General features: G+C 41.0%; 1 protein-coding gene across 3 annotated transcripts in view; it reads left to right on the top strand.

Annotated features, from left to right (window-relative positions):
- Positions 1-6,282: 6,282 nt before the first annotated feature.
- The window catches only part of MEMO1 (mediator of cell motility 1), a 124,531-nt gene continuing 110,020 nt past the window's right edge, over positions 6,283-20,793 (top strand). The window contains exon 1 of one of the 3 annotated variants that reach the window (XM_086700310.1): positions 6,283-6,724. In XM_086700310.1, the coding sequence (XP_086556436.1) occupies positions 6,664-6,724 (61 nt within the window). In that variant the 5' untranslated portion in view covers positions 6,283-6,663. Of the gene's footprint in view, positions 6,725-13,825; positions 13,935-20,793 lie in introns of those variants that run through there. The other 2 variants (XM_086700312.1, XM_086700311.1) reach the window with 2 other exon arrangements.

Genomic DNA, 20,793 nt, shown 5'->3' with positions numbered 1-20,793 from the left:
TGCTTATAGTTTCCACAAATATTAATTCTATCCAATTCATTTTGGTTATTTGGCTAGCTCCTACATTAATCTGCCTGAGTCTTTTTAGTGACGTTTTTAACATTTGATTAAGTAGTAACTGGGTAATTTTTATTAAAGCACCAATAATTTTATCATCTTGACAGCAGTTCTTCACCTGTGACTCACATCAGAGCCACTTAGGGAACTTTTCATATTTGTTTCATATATAAATAGTCCTGGAGAGCCTGATTCAATTGTGATCAAGCCTGGGCTTCTGACTTTGACAAAAGCTCTTTAAGCCATTCTGATATACACCTCTGGTTAATGACCACTTTGAAGTAATGCAGTACTCTGCCTAGTGCTACATTATTTCTGGTGTTCTACTGAATTCTCTTTGAGATGGGGTTTAAATTACTCAATCTTGAAATTGATCCTTTAAAAAGTTACAGCTGAGAATAGGCATATTTTGTGCTGGTAGTACACATGCTTCTTACTGAATGCTTATTATGTACCAGGCACCCATGCTAAATACATGAATTGTGATATAATCTTCAAACCCTGTGAGGTAGATTTAATTTTAATAACTCACTTTTAGATGAGAAGAGTGAGATTTTTTTTAACTTGCTCAAGGGGAAATAAGTTTGGGGCAGGGATTCAAACCCAGATTAATGCTATATTACCTTCCCTTAATGCTATGTTACCCTCTGCTTTAATGTTCTCAGGGGTGCTTACAATTTTTCTTTGGGGGAAAATCAGTTTGCCCTTGTGTGTGTACAGTAGGAGGCCTTTTATCTAGTTGGTAGACGGAAAAGCGAGTCATGGTAAGGAAGCCTCAATGACACTGAACAATTTTTTTTAAACTTAAAAAAAATATAAATCTTTTTAACCTGATAATATTTTTTTTTCAATCTTTTCTTGGGTGTGGGTTCTCTGCTTAGAATTCTGTTTCGTTTTTCTTCCTCAAACCACTTGTGTAATGTATGGTCTGAAAATTCCAGTTTTAGGTTTTTTTCTGAAAGTAGAGGATTATTTTAGACATTTAAGAAGTAATTTGTAGAATCCTATAATTTTTTAATGATTTTTTTTTCTCCAGGCTTCAGTCATCTTATCTGCCTCTAATTTGGCAGTTTTTACTTAGTCTTTCCAGAGTATTCCACCTAATTTTTGTAGCTCTTTTGCATTATGTGTTTGCATTTCATTAGTTTATGTAATATTTGATTAAATTGTGTAGTGGTTGTACCTAGTACAACTGGTATAAGTCAACTGGAGAACACAATGGACTCTTGTAAGTTATGTACATAAACCTGGGAGGAGATTGTAATAATGTGAGACTTTCCTAAAGAGTGTAGTCTATAACCTTCAAGAGTTCAACTTATATTTGACTATGGGAATGGAGAGCATCACTTACTCCAGTAAGTTAGTGAAGTAGAAACCAGTTAAGAAAGTTTCTACTACACTTTGATGAGGTATTTTATGTGTAGCTGGCAACTACATTATAGAAGCCATTCCTACCCTTTGAACACTTATTTGGGTAGGTTATTGTTTAGTAAACAACTATAGAAATAGAGTAAGAAGTGCTACATGTTACAGAGAATTTGTGAATTATGTTGGTAGATAGCTTAGTGGGAAGATGAGGAGAGCAAATTAGGCATAGATTCATAGAGGAAATGGAGACCTTGAATCGAAAAAAAAAAAGAAAAATGGCTTGTATAGAATGATATTGTCTACTTAATTCTGACAATCCTATAGAAAGAATATTGAACCTTTGCTTAAATCTCATTTAGGAGAAGGTATAGTGAGATTTTAGGATTGATAACTTCCTGCTTCCTGATAGAATGGTTGTAGGGATAGCATAAAATATTGTAGCCAGATATTTTTCTGGACTGGATTCCAAAAAGGCATTAACAAATTGGATGCCCGATACCTGTCATCAACCTGTAGAAATGAAGGACGAAGATGAAAGCTGTAAATGGCTATCACTGAGAATCTATTTGTTTAAAAATCTCTAAATTTAAATTAGGAAAGTAATATAATAGTGGAAAATAGGTCACCAGAGATAAAAGGGCCAGGAAGTAATGAACATGAATTTTCTTTCAAAAAAACCCTCTTGTCAGACTTAAAAAAACAAAACAAAACAAAAAACCCTAAATCTTTTGACTCAGTTGTTTCATTTCTGGGAATTTTAAATAATATTAACAATACATTTGACAAAAGTTTTGAAAAATTTTTTCCGAAAAATTAGAAGTGAACAAATTTTCATCTCAATAGGAATCACTAAATCTGTAGTTAGCTTAGTGTCAGGTACATAGTTAAGTGTTTAATAGATATTACTTATAAAATTTGACTTCTTTTTTTTTTTTTTTTAATTTTTTTTCAACGTTTATTTATTTTTGGGACAGAGAGAGACAGAGCATGAACCGGGGAGGGGCAGAGAGAGAGGGAGACACAGAATCGGAAACAGGCTCCAGGCTCTGAGCCATCAGCCCAGAGCCCGACGCGGGGCTCGAACTCACGGACCGCGAGATCGTGACCTGGCTGAAGTCGGACGCTTAACCGACTGCGCCACCCAGGCGCCCCTAAAATTTGACTTCTAATGGAAGGGCAAAGTTGACTGACAATTAGAGTACTAGTTAAATTTTTTTTTTAACTGAAGTATAGTTGACACACAATGTTACATTAGTTTCAGGTTTACAACATAGTGATTCGCAACTCTAAGTTTTGCTGTGCTCACAGTATAGCTACTTTCTTTCACCACACAACACTATTACAGTATCATTGGCTATATATATTCCCTGTGTTGTTCCTTTCCACCCTGTGACTTATTCCATCACTGGAAGCCTGCACCTCCCACTCTACCAGTTTTTGCTCATTCCCCCAACCCTCTCCCCTCTGGCAACCATCAGTTTGTTCTCTGTATTTATGTGTCTGTTTCTGGTTTTTTGTTTATTCATTTGTTTTGTTTTTTAGATTCTGCCTATAAGTGAAATCATAATGGTATTTGTCTTTCTTAGAGTACCATTTTTAAAAATTTATTTTTATTTATTTTTGAGAGCGAGAACAAGCATGAGTGGGGAAGGGGCAGAGAGGGAGGGAGACAGAATCCCAAGCAGGCTCCCTGCTGTCAGCACAGAGTCCCATGTGGGGCTTGAACCCATGAACCATGAGATCATGACCTGAGCTGAAATCAAGAGTAAGACGCTCAACCAACTGAGCCACCCAGGTGCCCCTTAAGAGTACCAGTTTTAATTGAAATCAAAAGAGCATCTTTATGTTAAAGTCTTCTCTCAATGTTGATTTGTCCAAAACTCTGTAGTTTTATTCTAGAATATTTTTCAGATATGGGGGTTTTAGTAAGTAGTAGGCTGCTCCTCAAGCTGCCAACCATGGATAAATAAATTATAAAAATGGTCAATTTAATATTGTCAGGTAGATTCCAAACATGAAGTCTAAAGATGTAAGTAGTGTGTGTGTGTGTGTGTGTGTGTGTGTGTGTGTGTGTGCGTGTGTGTGTGTGTGTAGGTATATATGTAGATGGCACAAGTTTAATCTTTTGTCCATCCTTATGCTTTGGCCACCTTAACAAGTACCTTTACAAATTATTGTGTTTCCTTCTGGAGGTAATCTGTATACATGCAAGTGTATGAGATTACTTACAAGTATTCATTTTTACATTAATCATAGCATACTTTAAACAGTGTTTTCCAGTTTGCTTTAAAAAAATTTTTTTTAAAGCTTTCCATACCAGTATATAGCGCCACCTATTCTTTTTAACGGGTGCATGTGTGTGGATATAGCCTACTTTAACAAGACTCATATTGATGGGTATTGTGGTTGTGTTAGTTGTTTGCTAGTACAGACTGATGCAGTGAATATATGACATGCTGTTTCAGAAAATATGTTGGGCTATGAATGTTGGGTTCTGGGACTAGTGGTGCCTTATTTATTAAAGTCTGTGCTTCATAAGGACTGTATTAGTGAGGAATTCTTCCTTGCCCTTTGCTGTGACTGATGTTTATGGAGTGTCAAATCCAAACCCCTGGTGGATATAATGGAAATTGTATATAATACAGGATATAACACAGGAATTGCACAGTATTGCCACACAGGCTTCTCCTAGGATATGAAATGAATATTTTGCATTATATGGATCTCCATTAATTTAAGGGGAGGTAAGTGAATAGTTTCAACATATTTCTTTCAAGAGTCTGTTCTTGAATAAAAGATGGACAGGAGGAATAATGATGGGATATTTTTAGAGCATTCTAGAGATAATAGTAGATCTTTTAACCTTTCACTTCTGTTGGCATTGTGGTCTTTGCTGAGTTTGACCAGGAAGAAAACTCCTTTGGGGGAAAGAAGCCTTCAACAGAGCATTTCCATAGGGAGGAAGCTTAAATTTAAATTAAATTACTAGTTTGGAACGAGACCTAGAGTTGTTGCTAGGAGTAGAGGATAATGATAAGAATAAACCAAGAACAGCTTATAAATTGTTTTCAGATTATTTTCACTTAATCTCACAGCAAGCCTGTGAGTTAGATATTTTTTGCATGTTGACAGATAAGAAAACTGAGGCTTGAAAAGGTTAAATCACTAGATGCCCATGATCACATAGCTGATCAGTGACAGCCAGGACTCAAATCTGATTTTCTAATTTGACCAGCCTGAAATATGAAGCTTTCTTAGTTCATTGTATCCAATGTCCCTTCCCTGTCTTTTTTGGGGCCATAGAAGCACAATTAGGAGTCATTAACTTGAGGAACTACCACTGCTTATCAATGCCATATTAACTGTATCAACAGTTTTCTTGAAATTTATGATGAAAAGTTTACCGATTTACCATCTCATCATTTGCCACTGAGTTTTGGTATTCCAAGAAGAGTACCATGGAATTAGAGCTCCAGCCCGCCTTTTTGTTATCTTTAAATTGACTACTTAGCACATTTTTTTTTTCTTTTGGCTGTAAAATATGTTTATATTTGGGCAGGTTAGTGGTAAAGTGAGAGGGTTAAAAACTGAGTAAAGAAATACAGGTCAGTCTAAAATAAAAAGATTTTTTTTTTTTTTTTGGTCTAATAACTGTGTAGAAGAAGGTGTGAAAGTCAGAAATGGTCCAGTATTTGACCAGGTTTTTAGGCCTGGGATCTCACACAAGATCCTTGGGCCTTAAAGCTGAAAAGGTGGGAAGAGGGATGGGAACAGGACAGTAATTTAACACTTCCTCAGAGGTCCAAGATACCCTACTTTACTGTGATTCCTCTATAATTTTAAAGGAATTCTTTGTTCCTGGCACTTCTGTGGAAAAGTTGGATTTATAAGAGGAGGAAATGTATGCATCCTATGTCAGGCTCTTTACATTTATTAACTCTTGTAATTCTAGGGACACTCCTTGAATAAATTATTCCCTTTTCATAGAGAATAACTGATGCTAGGTATATCACACTTGAATCTCAATTAGGGGGTAAAGACAGGCACCTCCATCCTTATAAAATGAAACAAGATAACGTTTATAGTAGTCAAAAGCCAGGATTAGGTGGTCAGGGTGGCCCAGTGAAGCAAAAACTAGAATTTGCGGGACCACAGGCACACCACCATGTGCCTGTTTCTACAAATGAACTTCCCAGCGTGGCCACGAGCTCGCATCCCTGGGAGTGAAACCTTGGGGGTGTGAATTCACTAAAAATTCGTGTGCATGATGGGGGTGGGGGGGAAGGGCAAACTGGACTGTCCTCGTGGAAAACCGCATCGGCGTGCCCTCGGAGCTCTACATTTAAGGAAGTTGGCTGGGGGAGGGGGCTTGCCCTGCGGCTGCGTCCTGCTCCCCGCACCCTCCCCCCCCCCCCCCCCCCAAGCCTCTGCTGCCGCTAAACCCCGGAGAGCGGAGCGTGCACGTTGAGATTCCTCGGCGGGCCTGGCAGCGGCTGCTGGGCATGCTCAGTGGGCAGGACCCGTTAGAGTGGCGAGTAAGGAAGCGTTGGCTCCTCTCTGGGTCTGCCTTCCCCGGTTCAGGCCCCGGCCCTGGGCTTTTGTGTGCGCGGAGCTGCAGCCGCCGCTGCCTCCTCGCGGGGCCGCCCGACCCCAGATGCCGGCCGGCCTGTCCGGTTTCCGCCGTTAACCTCGCCGCGCGGCTGGAGGAGGAGCGGGGCGGGGCGGGGCCCGCGGGCCGGCGGCCGGGCGGGCAGGAGGGCCCTGCCGGGGGTGGGGGTGGGTGCGGGGAGTCCCGCGGGGGGTGGGGGGAGGGGGCGGGCGCGGAGTCACGGGGGTGGGGTCACCGGCGGTGGCTCGGGGAGGCCAGCTGGGAGGGGAGGGGGCCGTGGGGGCGGCTCGGCGGAACCGGCCGCGGCTGGGGAGCAGCGGCGAGGCCGGGGGCCGGGGCCAGGGCGTTCCGGGCTTCGCTGAAGCCGCCGCGGGCCCCATCTTCCGGCGGTCGCCGGAGTTTGTGGTGATTGTTGCTGCCTCCGCCACCGCCCCGGCTGCCATCTCCTCCTCCTGGGCCGCCGCCTCCTCCTCTTCCTCCTCCTCCTGGGCCGGGCCGATCCCCTCCCCGCCGCCGCCTCCTCCTGGGCTGGGCCCGCGGTGTCTCGTCCCCTCGCGGAGCCGCTCCTGCCGCCGCCGCCGCCGCCTCCTCATTCATCCTCGTGCACCATAGGCGGCACAGGCACCAAGATGTCCAACCGAGTGGTCTGCCGGGAAGCCAGTCACGCCGGGAGCTGGTACACAGCCTCAGGTAGGGCCCCAGGCCGGCCGGCCCGTCAGCCCGCCGCCGCCGCCTGGCCCCGCGCCCGCGGCCGCCCGAGGTCGGCGGCCCGGCCCCGCGCGGCGGCGGGAGGGACGAGGGCGCGGACGGCCGCCGGCCGCGGACCGCGTGGGGAGGGAGCGGCCCGGAGGCCGGCCTCGCCGCCTCCCCCACCCGGGTTGGGCAGCCCGCCGGGCAGCCCGGGGCCGGCCGCCCTTCTCGCTCAGCCCGGAGTTGGGCGAGAGGGAGAGTGGCCGCCTCGGCAGCCTGCGCCCTCCCTCGGGACCCGGCTGGAGGAGGGAATGCGCTCCCGGAGCTCCCGGACCCGAGTCTGCTGGTCGCCGCCTCCGGCTCCCGGGAGGCGGGCGGGCGGGCGGCCGGCCGATCGGCCGGCCGCTGCCACCCCCCCGAGAGGACGGTCTGCCCGGCGCCCGAGCCCCGCTTCCCCCACCCGGCGCCGAGGGAGGGACGCGCGTTCCTGTGCTCGCGGTTGCTCCCCGCCGGCGGTCCGAGCGGCGCCCGCCACCGGGGCAGTCCTCCGTCTGGCGGCGTGCACGGCCGCGTCCGCTCTCCCCTCTCCCGCGAGGAAGTCCTCTCCCTCCTCCGCTGGCAGTTTGGCAGGAGGCAGCGCTCCGCTCTCACCTTTAAGGTGCTCAGCTGTCTGGAGAGGAGTGCGCGGGGTAGTACTTTTTCACGTTGCCGGGCCGGAGCCCACGGCTCCGCCCGTGAGGTCTGCGGGAGCGGGGTCTTTTCTGGGATTTGCAGCTCTTGTGTGTTGGGGGTAGAGTAGAAGTATTGCCAGGCGCTGGCCTCCCAGCTCTTTTGTCAGTGTTTTCATTGTTACTGTCATTCACGAAGGGGGCAGCTGGGATTTGGCATCAGCACTTTTGCTCAGCAGCCTCGCCACTCTCTAGTCGCTCAGCACCACGCAGGTGCTGAAGTACCTAAGGAATTAGATTAGGGTCTGAGCGAACGGAGGCTTCTGTCCACACTGCCTGAAAACATTTTAGAGCTCTTTAAGAAAGCCTAGGGACTTTCCCTTTAATAAACGTTTTGTTAGAGCGACTGTTTTCTGGGATTACTTTCAGGAGTCACATATCTGGTAAGTTAACAAAGAAAAGTTCCCCTGTGATTCCTAATAGTTTTCAGTCATTCGGTATTGGCTTATCAATAACTAGACCTAGCTTTAACGTGGATCGCATCATGTTTCCTTTTGCAAATAGTTGGATTGGCTAGTGACATGGTTTGTGAGACAGCAAAGATTTGGAGGAAAATTCATTTCTCTGAAGTTGCTAAACGAGCTCATAAATACATGCACTTTACTGACTCACTGAAGATTCGCTGCCTTAGGAAGACACAAAAGAATCATAATTTGCAAGCCTAACAGGTAGCTGTAGTTTTGTACTAAGCAAATGACATTTGACTTACCTTCATGGTCCTAAAGTACTTCATAAACATTTAATCATTTCTCACAACCTGAGAGTGTCAGTTAAGCTTTTCTTGTTCAACATATGGGGCTGTGCCCAAGACTGTGTACTAGGCAGAACAGGAACTGAGAAATGGGGGAGTCCCTAGCTCCTGGGTTTGCCCTCCAATTTAGTGTATTGCTAACATCCAGTTTATCAATTATAGTCTTTTCAGGGTTGGAAGTCACTAAGCTTCGTCAGTGTATTTTGAAGGTTAAAAAGTCTCAGTTTTCACTTTCATGGCCTTCTTTTGATTTATTTCTTTTGGTTTTGTTTTCTATGCCTTTCTATAAGTGTTAAGTGTTTTAAACTTTTTTTTTTTTTTCGTAGCTTGCATTGAAATTTCAACAAAGGATTCTGGAGGAATTTTTATAGATTCTTGAACATTCTTTGGGTAATAAAATAAGGCAGAGTTGACACTTTGGACTTGAAGAGACTTCTTCAATAATCTCAAATATGGGAATTCTTTTATCCGGCTCAAAACATTCTCTAAGTATAGCTATCATTAGGGAATGAAAATGAAGTAATTTCTTTCTTTGTTTCTTTGTGTGTGTGTGTGTGTGTGTGTGTGTGTGTGTGTGTGTGTAAGCATAATTTTATTTTTTTCAGTGTTAGGTTCAGGTGTACAGTATAGTGATTCAACAATTCCTGTAATGGACTGTTTTCTTTTTTTTTTAATTTTTTTTTTCCAACGTTTATTTATTTTTGGGACAGAGAGAGACAGAGCATGAACGGGGGAGGGGCAGAGAGAGAGGGAGACACAGAATCGGAAAACAGGCTCCAGGCTCCGAGCCATCAGCCCAGAGCCTGACGCGGGGCTCGAACTCACGGACCGCGAGATCGTGACCTGGCTGAAGTGGGACGCTTAACCGACTGCGCCACCCAGGTGCCCCTGGACTGTTTTCTTAAAAAATTTGAAATACAATCTTATTTCCCTAAACTTTCAAAGAAATTGATAATGCCATTTTGATAATGTGAATAGTTATAGACAACTTCATTGTTAAAAAAATTCAGAGCATGAGTGTCTTGTGTGTGTGTATGTATATATATATGTGTGTGTGTGTGACTTTAAACTTAAGTAATTATTTAAAAAAAATTTTTTTAATGTGTATTTATTTTTGAGAGAGAGAGACAGAGCACGAGCCCGGCGGGGCAGAGAGAGAGGGAGACACAGAATCCGAAGTAGGCTCCAGGCTCTGAGCTGTCAGCACAGAGCCCGACGCTGGGCTTGAACCCACGAGAGACCATGACCTGAGCCAAAGTCAGACAACCGACTGAGCCACCCAGGTGCCCCTAAACTTAAGTAATTATTAAGGATGAATTTAAAGCAGTGTAGTTGTAAAAGCTTATTTTGTATTTGAAAAAATAAGTGAAGTAAAAATAAGTAAACTTCAACTTGGTTTGGTAACTTGTTTAACATTACCCAGTGTACCTATATTGACAACTTTGACCATTGGAAAAGTTTTACTTGTGTTATTATTGTTTTCCCTGGTGAACTACTCTTAAAAACTTGAGTAATAGGAGAGAGACAGATGTCATTGTGGATTGTCATTTTGTTCTTCCTACATCATTCAGATCATGTCCATAGAATTAAAGTATTTGGTTATGGGTGAAATCACATTTGCTTCAGTTCAGAAAAAAAAAAAAAAAGTGTGTGTACTTATATATGTTACATGTATATACACATATATATCTTTGTTTTTATTTACTTCTTGTTATATGCTAGATCCACTAATAGAAGTCTAAATTATTCCCTGCCCTCGAGGAATTTACAGTTTATTTAAAGTAAGTAATAAGACAGCAAATACATTTTGGATAAATTAGGAGTGCTTTTATAGGAGTTCTGAGGATTGTGGAATCACTTTAAGGTAGGATTTGAATTGTGCTTTGAAGGAATGGTATTTAGGTGGGTTTGGAGAGGAGAAAAGAACATTGGGGAACACCACAAAATACAGAGACAAATAATGTGAATAGATCAATTTAATAAGAATGGAAGGTTCACACTTGGGTATAGTTCTTGAGCCTGGAATAGTAAGTAGGTTGGTGCTACAGTATTGATGCCTGTGAATGCTATGCATAATAGTGATTTGACTTATTCAGTAGGCAGTCAGAACCAAGGGAGAAGTTTCTGAGTAGGGAGCTAATATGTGAGTAGCATTTTAGGAAAATTAATCTCATAGGAAGGTTAACCCTCAGTTCTTTACCTGTGTATAGCAGGGATCAGCAAACTATGCCCACAGCCCAGATCCAGCCTGCGGTCTTTTTTTTTTTTTTGTAAAGTCCACTAACTAAGAATGGTTTTTAATTTTCAAAGGGTTTAAAAAACAAGCATAAACCAAAAAGTGCAGTAGAAACTGTCTGTGTGGCCTGTAAAACCTAAAATATTTAGGCCCTTTACAGAAAAATATGCTAGCTTCTAGTGTAGGTTAGTGGTTCTCAAAGTGTCATCTCTAGACCAGCAGCATAATGTATCTGTACTCTGTATTTTCTCTTATAGCTTTTATTTCATTATTTCAGGCTCTTACTATCTTATATCAAGACAGTTATAACTGCCTCCTAACTGGCCTTCTTTCTGCCCGTCTTATCCTCCTTAAGTCCATCCTCCACGTAGCTCCCTGAATAATCTTCTGACCACATAATTCCTTTACATAAATCTCACTGACCATCTTGCTTGTTGGAAAAGGTCTGTTTCTTCATGACTTGGCATCCTCCTTTTTGGCCACTCCCTTCTACCCCATCCCAGTCCTTGCTTTTACCACCCCTTAAAGCAACATGTAGCAGCTCTAATTGTTTCTTTAAATACATTGTGCTTTTTTACTCAAGCTGTTTGTCTGATGGAATGCACTTTGCTAGGATAATTCCTACTCTTCTTTTAAAGACTCAGGTGTTCGTACCTCCAAGAAGCCTATCCTGTTGCCTTGCCTCTTCCTGGCTGTTTTTGATGATCCTTTGTACTCTCATAACGTGCTTAGCTTTACATTTACCTGGTTCTCTGTATGTGTGGTCTTCTGTAACGCTAGGAATTGCTTGAAGCTAGGAGCAGTATCTTACTCATTTTTTGTACCCTGAGTACTCAGAACAGATTTTATACTTAGTAGGTATTTAGTAAGTATTTGAATGAATGAATGTTAAAGTGCTTCACATATAGTAAATATGGACAAAGATCTTGATTGTTTAAATCCTGAAGAACAGCAGCGTGATATAAGATCATTGCTAGTTAAATCTCTGAGTGTAGTACCAATGAAGAATGTCGGTGGTGGGAAAGGATTAGAAATCCTTTCACCAGTTGGGGACCTCATTTTATAGAAGACTTTTAAAGAAGTGTAACATGCCTTTAGAAAAGCGTATGACTAGATGAATTTTCACATTATAAGCACATTCGTGTAATCAGTACCCAGCTAAAGAAACGTATCAGTGTTGGAATCCCCAACCCCTGCTGTGTTCTTTGTATTCTAACACTAGAAAAGTTTTGCATGTTTTTGAACTCTATATAAAGTAGGATCATAAAGTATATCTTATTTGAGCTTCTTTTGCTCAAAATATTATATTTATGAGATTAACCCCTGTTGTGTTGTTTTTTCTTGTTGCTTTATTCTGTTATGTGAGTATACCACAGTTTATTCATTCTCCTGTTGGTGGACATTGGATTATTTGGTGCAGTGAACATAGTTGTACTTTTTTTTCTGGTAAAAAAAAGTTTTTTTTAAAAAATTTATTTTGAGAGAGAGAGAGAGAGAGAGAGAGAGCGCGTGCGCGCGCGCGCATTACCCGGCAAGTTGGAAAGGGGCAGAGAGAGAGAATCCCAAGCTGACTCCACGCTCAACGAGAGGTCTGATTTAGGGCTCGATCCCACAAACCATGAGATCATGACCTGATCTGAAATTAAGAGTTGGCTGCTTAACCGATTGATCCACCCAAGCACCCCTACAGTGGAATTGTTAAGTCATGATTATGGTATGCTCATTTTTAGTAGATTCTGCTAAAGTTTTGGAAAGTGGTTTTACGAATTTATGCTCCCACCACCAGTGTATGAGTTCTAGTTGTTCTGTATCTTTGTCAACACTTACTATTGTCAGTCTTTTTATTTTTACTTATTCTGGATTGGTAGGTAGTGGTATTGCATTGTAGTTTTAATTTTATTTTCCTGATGACTAATAAAGTTGAACACCTTTTTATATTAGGGACCCTATGATATTGGCCATTTGGATTTCTGCTTTTGTGAAGTATCTGTTACAAAGTCTTTGGGTCTTTTTCTATTAGGTTGTTTACTTTTTTCATATTGATTTGTAGTTCTTTTTTTTTTTTTTTTTTTTTAAATTTTTTTTTTTCAACGTTTATTTATTTTTGGGACAGAGAGAGACACAGAGCATGAACGGGGGAGGGGCAGAGAGAGAGGGAGACACAGAATCAGAAACAGGCTCCAGGCTCCGAGCCATCAGCCCAGAGCCCGACGCGGGGCTCGAACTCACGGACCGCGAGATCGTGACCTGGCTGAAGCCGGACGCTTAACCGACTGCGCCACCCAGGCGCCCCGATTTGTAGTTCTTTACATATTGTGGTTATAGTCTTGTTAGATTTATATATTGCAGGTATTTTTTACTCTGTAGCTAGCCCTTCCAGGATCTTGGTGTCCTGGTGAATCAGAGTGCTGAATTTTGTCCTGGTGAATCAAAGTGCTTAATTTTAAAGAAGTCTAGTCTGTCAATTGGTTAGTGCTTTTTAATTTCCATTTGTGAAATCTCTGCCTATGTCAGTGTTATGAAACTACTTTCCTATGTTTAATTCTTAATTTTTATTTTTAAATATTTATTTATTTTGAGAGAGAGAGAGGGAGAGGGGGGAGACAGAGAGAGAGCAGGGGAGGAGCAGAGAGAGGGGGAGAGAGAATATCCCAAGCAGGCTCCTGGCTGATGGCACAGAGGAGGTCATGAGATCATGACCTGAGTTGGAATCAAGAGTTGAAATAAAAAATCAGATTCATAATCAACTGAGCCACCCAGGCACTGTCCCCCACCCCCCATGTTTTCTTTCAAAAGCTTTATCTTTTTTTTTTTTTTAATTTTTTTAATGTTTGTTTATTTTTGAGAGGGAGAGAGACAGAGCATGAGCAGGGCCGAGGGGCAGAGAGAGAGAGAGAGAGAGAGACAGAATCCAAAGCAGGCTCCAGGCTCTGAGCTGTCGGCACAGAGCCTGATGCGGGGCTCGAACTCACCAATGGTGAGATCATGACCTGAGCTGACGTTAGCCACCCAACAGACTGAGCCATACTGGCACCCCTAAAAGCTTTATCTTTTTACCTTTCATATTTATATCAATAATTCATCTGGTTGATAGCTGTATGTGTATGAAGTAGGTATATTACATAAATTTTTTTTGTTGAACTAAATGTAGATACAGAAAAAGTATTCAAGTATACACTTTGATGAATATTCAGATTTAACATACTGTATGTAACCAGCCTGTTATATCAAGAAATAGAATGTTGTCAGCATTCCAGAAGGATACATTATGTTTTAATGTTTAAAAAAAAATTTTTTTTAATGTTTTTATTTATTTTTGAGACAGACAGAGACAGAGTATGAGCAGGGGAGGGGCAGAGAGAGGGAAACACAGAATCTGAAGCAGGCTCCAGGCTCTGAGCTGTCAGCACAGAGTCCCACACGGGTCTCGAACTCATGGACTGTGAGATCATGACCTGAGCTGAAGTTGGATGCTTAACCGACTGAACCACCCAGGTGCCCTGTTTAAATATTTTTTGAAATTGGTATGTCTAAGTGTGTATTTAATGTGGGGCCTTTCCCCCCTACCCTGTCCCAAAAAATGGTTGTTATATTGATGGTACATCTCATAATTACTGGTGTCCTGGAATCAAGGAAATATAGCAAAGTCTGATGATTTCAAAAAGCATTCTTGAAGTGTTTGTATGATATATATCTTAAAAAAAATTTTTTTTTAATGCTTATTTTTGAGAGAGAGAAAGAGAGCATGTGTGTGAGTATGGGGGAAGGGCACAGAGAGAGAGAGAGAGAGAGAGAGAGAGAGAGAGAGAGACAGAATCTGAAGCAGGCTCCAGGCTCCATGCTGTCAGCACAGAACCTGACATGGGGCTCAAACCCATGAACTGTGAGATCATGACCTGAGCTCAAGTTGGACACTTAACTGACTGAGCCACCTGGGCACCCCTGTATGATATATGTCTTAATTGCAGTTTTACTTTTTGAGTTGTTTTATTCATTTTGCCATATTTCTAAATTTTTAATAAAATTTTGTCAGTGTGCTGTGGTTGGAAAACTGCAATTGTTTTATTTTTTTGACATGTGCCTTGAGTTTAGGGTGTCAAAATACATCTCGGTGTGTGAGAAATTGAAAAACTGTCTAATAAAGATATTCTCCTTTGAAGTAAAGAGATTATATGTATAATATTTAGTCTTAAAATTAACTTTTTAGGTTACTAGATACAGTGTTCTGTATGCTGATTTTTCTTTGCATTTCATCCTGCTGTTTTACTTGGAAAAAGGCAAGAAGGAAAGAACAAATTTAATAGGCAAACTGTTAAAGTTTTGTTTGATTACCACTGGCTCTTTCTCACTTTCCTTCTTGTTTTTTCTCGTGTATTTTCCAAGTCAAAGTCATCTTTCTTACCTCCATGGTATAGTTTGTAGTTATCTCCTTTTGGATTTTTGTCCATTTGAAAGACCAGGATGATAGCAAAAATGTCCTTCATTAAACATATTCCATGGGTACGTTTCCTATATTTGTATATAATCTGTAATCCTCAAGGACACTACAAGGTTGGTATTGTCTCCATTTATGGATGTGGAAATAATGACTCAGAGAGGTTGAATAACTTGTTTAAGGTATATTTAAGTGGAGGAGTCTGATTGCAGGCAGCCAGTCTGACTGCAAGGAGATATGGTGAGATATGCTGCTCCAAACATTGAAGTTTTCTGCTCTTCAGGTTTTTTCTAAACTATTGACATTTAACTCACACTTGTGTATATCTTATGGTTTATAAGGCATTTTCTCATACATTTTTGATTTTCACAATAATCCTGTGATTAGGTATAGGATAGGTAAGGCAGGCAGGCTTTAATCCACCCCCTCCTTGCTCTCTTATTGATGAGAAACTAAGACTTGGCGGAGGCTAAATTGCCTGAGTCATACTACTGGTAAACGGCGAGCTAGGATTTGAACACAGGACTTCTGGCTGAAGGCTACTGTTTTTTGTTTGTAGTGCTGCTGGAGTAAGAGAGAAGTGGAATTATTTGGAGTCAGTAAGCATCTCTATAATTGTTAAATAAATGTTTTAGATTATAAAATAAAAGTGTGACTAGAAACACTTATGAATATTGAATATTATTCATAGAAAATAAATACTGGTAAAGGAATTGGTTTATTTTAATTAGGCTGGTCCCAGAATTTGAATCAGGCCGAACAAAACTTGATACTTCTGGAGAGGCTTTGTTTAACATTCAGTGATTCAGTATTGAATAAATTGAGCTCTGTGTGAAGGGTACTGCTCTAGGGACTAGTAGTGTAGCAGGAGATGAAACAAACAAAAATCCCTAGAGTGTATATTCTGTTTGGAGGAGATAGACAATAAATAAGGTAAGTAAGTAAAATATATAGTATATTAGATACGGGAAAGTGCTATGGAGAATTATAAAGCAAATCAGAGCTGCTGATGCATAAAAATGTTTAAGAATCGGAGGGAAGTTTGCAATTTTAAATAACATTGGAAGGGAAGACTTCATTTGAATGACTTTGAGTGAAGACTGGAAGTAGAGGAGAGAGAGCAAGCCTTGCATTGTAGGTAATTTTAGAGGCCAAGATAATTTTTTAAGTTTATTTATTTTTGAGAGACAAAGACAGCATGAGTTGGGGAGAGGCAGAGAGAGATGGAGAAAGAGAGAATCCCAGGCAGGCTCCACACAGTGCAGAGCCTGACATGGGGCTCAAACTCACAAAACTCACATGACCTGAGCTGAAAGCATGAGACTCTTAACTGACTGAGCCACCCGGGCGCCCCTAGACGCCAGGATAATTTTAGGCTGAAGGTACGTCAAGTTCAGAGGTCCTGAAGCTAAAGCTGGCTTGGAGTATTGGAGAAACAGCAAGGAGGCCATTGCAACTGGTATGAAGTGACATGGATAGAGTCGTGTGATATGAGGTTAAAAGTAAATGGCTGGAGCAGAGGCACAGAGGTGCTTTGGTCAGACAGGTCTTGAAGACCATTGTAAGGACTTTTCTTGAGTGACACAGCTGTTGGAAGGTTTTGAGCAGTTGATGACATGCTCCATTTAGATTTACTAGAATCACTTGACTGCTGTAGTGAGTGTCAGGGAGTGGTGAAGCCGGTGGCAAGGGCAGAACCAGAGAGACCAGTTACAAGGAAAGCACTAATCCAAGTAAGAGATGATAAAGGTTGGCATTGAGTAATAATAGCGGTGGAGGCAGGTCAGAGTGATTGGTTACTGGATATATTTTGAAGGTAGAGCTGACGGGATTTGCTGCCATACTTGGAAGTGGGGTATGAGAGAAATAAGTCACAGGTATTTCTTTCTTTCTTTTTTTTTTTTAAATTTTTTAAATGTTTATTCATTTTTTTTTTTTTTTGAGAGACAGAGATACAGAGTGTGAGTGGGGGAGGGGCAGAGAGAGAGGGAGACAGAGAACCTGAAGCAGGCTCCAGACTCTGAGCTGTCAGCACAGAGCCCGATGCAGGGCTCAGACTCACAAACCATGAGATCATGGCCTGAGCCAAAGTCGGCCACTTAACCGGCTGAGCCACCCAGGCGCTCCAGTCACGGATATTTCTTAAGGTTTATCTGTTAGAAATTGCAGTAATGGAGTTACTACCACCTGAGGTAGGGAAGACTTATGAGAAAAAAAAAATGGTAGAGGAAGGTTAGGAGCTCTATTTTGGTTTGTTAAATTTTGAGGTACTTCCTGTAAGTCACGTGGGTACATGAGCCTAGACTTTAGGGGAGAGGCCTAGACTGGAGATGTAAAATTGGGAATTATCATTATATAGATGGTATTTAAAGCCAAGTGTCCGGTGAAATCACAAGAAAGGGAATAGCTAGGCCAAAGAGGTTCATGACTAAGCCTTAAAACGTTTCCAACCTGAAGAGGTTGGGTAGGTGAGGGAGATCATGTAAGGAAGACCAACTGAGCATCTCATTAGGTGGAGAATGAGATAGCCTAGGAGCCAAGTAAAGAAAATGCTTGAAGACTTCTCAGTGCAGTTAATATAGATTTGCCTTGGAGTTTTTTCTTTGACATACACATTTCAGTCTGGTCTAGGCTGCTCTGCTCTTCGACATCGTTTATGCTATTGCCAGAGCTTCTCAACTCGTTGGCCTACTTTCCATTCTGTTCTTTACACAACAGAGAGAGAGGGAGAGACAGAGAGACAGAGCGAGAGAGAGAGATATCTTCTAAATATGTGAATGAGATAATAGTCATTTTTCAGAACCCTCCCCTCATACTTAAAAAATCACATTCAAAATTCTTCCTGAGGCTTAGAAGGTCTTACATGCTCTGACCTCTGCTCAACTTTCTGATTTCATCTCCTACCACTTATTCTTTATGCTGTTCCAACCATTCTGGCCCTCTTACTGTTTCCCAAATATGTCAAGCTTATTCCTGCCTTAGGACTTTTGCAGGTACTTCCCAAGATTGGCTAGTTCGGGCAGAGTAGCCAAGGAAAGGATATTTTTACTAATTCCCTTATTTTGCTAGTCACAACTAGGAGTAGAAATAGGAAGGGGTGAAAATGGGTGGGATAGCTTTTCTCAAAGTGTGATGAGAAACAGTAGTCCCTGGAGATGCCTTTGCAGAAAGGCTTTATGGTCAAGTAAGTTTAGGAAATGTTGCATCTGTTTTTCTCCCTTGGGCCCAGATAACTAACAATAGACTTGTTTTATGGCTCATTACATGGTCTGTCTTGGTGAATGTTCTGTGTTCATTTGAAAATAATGTATGTTTTCTGTAGTTGTGGGGTGGAATGCTTTCTAAATGTTAATTAGGTTAAGTTGGGTTATTGTATTTAAGTCCTCTACATTCCTATTGATTTTCCTTATTTTATTATTTATGTTAGTTCCTGAGAGCAGTATTGAAATTCGCAACTATAATTCTGGGTTTGTGTATTGTTTCTTTTAGTTTTGTTGATTTGTTGATTCATGTATTTTAAATATCTTATTTAATGTACATGTTTGGGATTATGTTTTCTTGAATTAACTATTATTATGTATGTTCCTCTTTATATCTGGTAATATTTTTTGTTCTGAAGTGTTCCTTGTTTTATATTAATAAAGCCAGTCCAGCTTTCTCATAGGTAATATTTGTATGGTACATGCTTTTTCATCGGTGTCAGGGGTCACTGAGACTACCTTCAGATTTGATGAGCCCTTAGAAAGACTCCTAGAACTCAGAAAAGCTGTTATACTTACAGGTATAGTTTATTACAGAGAAAGGATACAGATGAAAATCACAGAAAGGGAAAGGTGCATATAGTGGAGTACAGGACAAGTCAGGTATCAGTGTGTCCTCTCTCAGTGCAGTTGCTCTGACAGTGTTAAATTCTGTCATCAATGATTTGACAACAAGTATGAAGTCTTGACAGCCAGGGAAGCCCATTTGGGCCGTGGTATCACAGGTTTTTATTTTATTGGGGGTGTCAGTCTTACAGGCATAGAGCACTCTTGTGACTGACCTTAACTAATCAGTCTCCAGCTCTCCTGTCTTTTGCAGAGCTCATAGTGATACAGTGTGGCCCATGGTATCAGGAAAACAAAAACAGGAATTTACGACAAATCATATTGTTAGCATAAACTAGCAAGGCCCTAGGTATACGAAGACCCTTTTTTTTTTTTTTATTGTGGTAAAATGTACATAGCATGAAATTTGCTATTTTACCAATTTCTAAGTGTACACTTCCGTGGCATTTAAGTATATTAATATAATTTGCAGCCATCACCAATGGTTTCCCCAACTGAAAGTCTGTACTCCTTAAATACTAACTTCCTATTGATTCCTCTGCTCATCTCCTGGCAACTACCATTTTACTTTCTTTATCTATGAATTTGCCTGTCCTAGGTGTCTAGGTTAAGTGGACTCATAAAATATTTGTCCTTTTTTGTGTGACTTACTTTACTTAATATGTTTTCAAGGTTCATCCGTATCCAAATTAGTATGTATCAGAATTTCATTTCATTTCAAGGCTGAATAATATCCATTGTATGTATAAACCATATTGTATTCATTCATCTGTTGATGCACAGTTGGGTTGTTTGTACCTTTTGGCTATGTGAATTAATAGTCCTGTGAATGTTGGTGTGCAGGTATCTGCTTGAGTCCCTGCTTTCAATTATTTTGGGTATCTGTCTAGGAGTAGAATTGCTGGGTCATAGGGTAATTCCATATTTAACTCTTTGAGGAATTAGCAAACTGATATCCACAGCAGCCACACTATTCTACATGCCTACTAGCAATGTACAGGGGTTCTACTTCCTTCACATCCTTGCCAACACTTGTTCTTCCCCCCCTTTTTTTCTTTGATAATAGCCATCCTAATGACTAATGATATAGAACATGTTTTCATGTGATCATTGGCCATTTGTAGATTATCTTTGGAGAAATGTCTACTCAGGTCTTTCTCCTATTTTTAAATTGGTTTGTTTCTTTTTATGAAGTTAAAAGAATTCATTGGATATTCTGGAAATTAATCCTTTATCAGACATATGAGTTATAAGTATTTTCTCCCATTCTATAGATGGTCTTTTCTTTTCATGATAGTATCTTTTCATGCACAAAAACTTTAATTCTGATGAAATTCAGATTTATTTATTCATTCATTTATTTTTCTTTTGTTGTGCTTTGGTGATATATAAGCAACCATTGACAAACCTAAGATCATGAAGATTTGCTTCTGCAGTTTCTTCTGAGAAATAAGTTTATATAGTTTTATATAGTTTATAGTTTTAGCTTTTACATTTAGGTTGTTGATTCATTTTGAGTTAAGTTTTGTATATGGGGTGGGTTTGAGTTCAACTTTATTCTTTTGCATGTGGATGTCCAGTTGTCTCAGCACCATTTGTTGAAGAGACTATTCTTTCTCTGTTGAATGTTCAAATCAATTGATTATAGATGTTTGGGTTTATTTCTGGACTCAGTTCTAGTCCATTGGTCTCTGTCTATCTTTCCTATTCCATTACCGCACTGTTTTGATTACTGTAGCTTTTTTACCCCATTTTTGATAGGTGGTTTGGTAAAAATTGAATTCAGTAGGTGTGTTGACATTACTTCTTTTAGCACTTTATAAATGTTTTATTGAATTTCGGCTTGCACGGCTTCTGAGAATTCTGTGATTTTTTTAAAAAGTATTTGTTTCTCTCAACGGGAACCCTCTTGCACTGTTGGTGGGAATGCAAATTGGTGCAGCCGCTCTGGAAAGCAGTGTGGAGGTTCCTCAGAAAATTAAAAATAGACCTACCCTATGACCCAGCAATAGCACTGCTAGGAATTTATCCAAGGGACACAGGAGTACTGATGCATAGGGGCACTTGTACCCCAATGTTCATAGCAGCACTC

The sequence above is a fragment of the Puma concolor genome, chromosome A3 (genome assembly GCF_028749965.1).
Source record: "Puma concolor isolate L17-30 chromosome A3, mPumCon1.1.hap2, whole genome shotgun sequence".
Lineage (NCBI taxonomy): Eukaryota > Metazoa > Chordata > Mammalia > Carnivora > Felidae > Puma > Puma concolor.
Note: the sequence above shows the minus strand (reverse complement) of the source record. Positions and strands in the feature narration are given on the sequence as shown.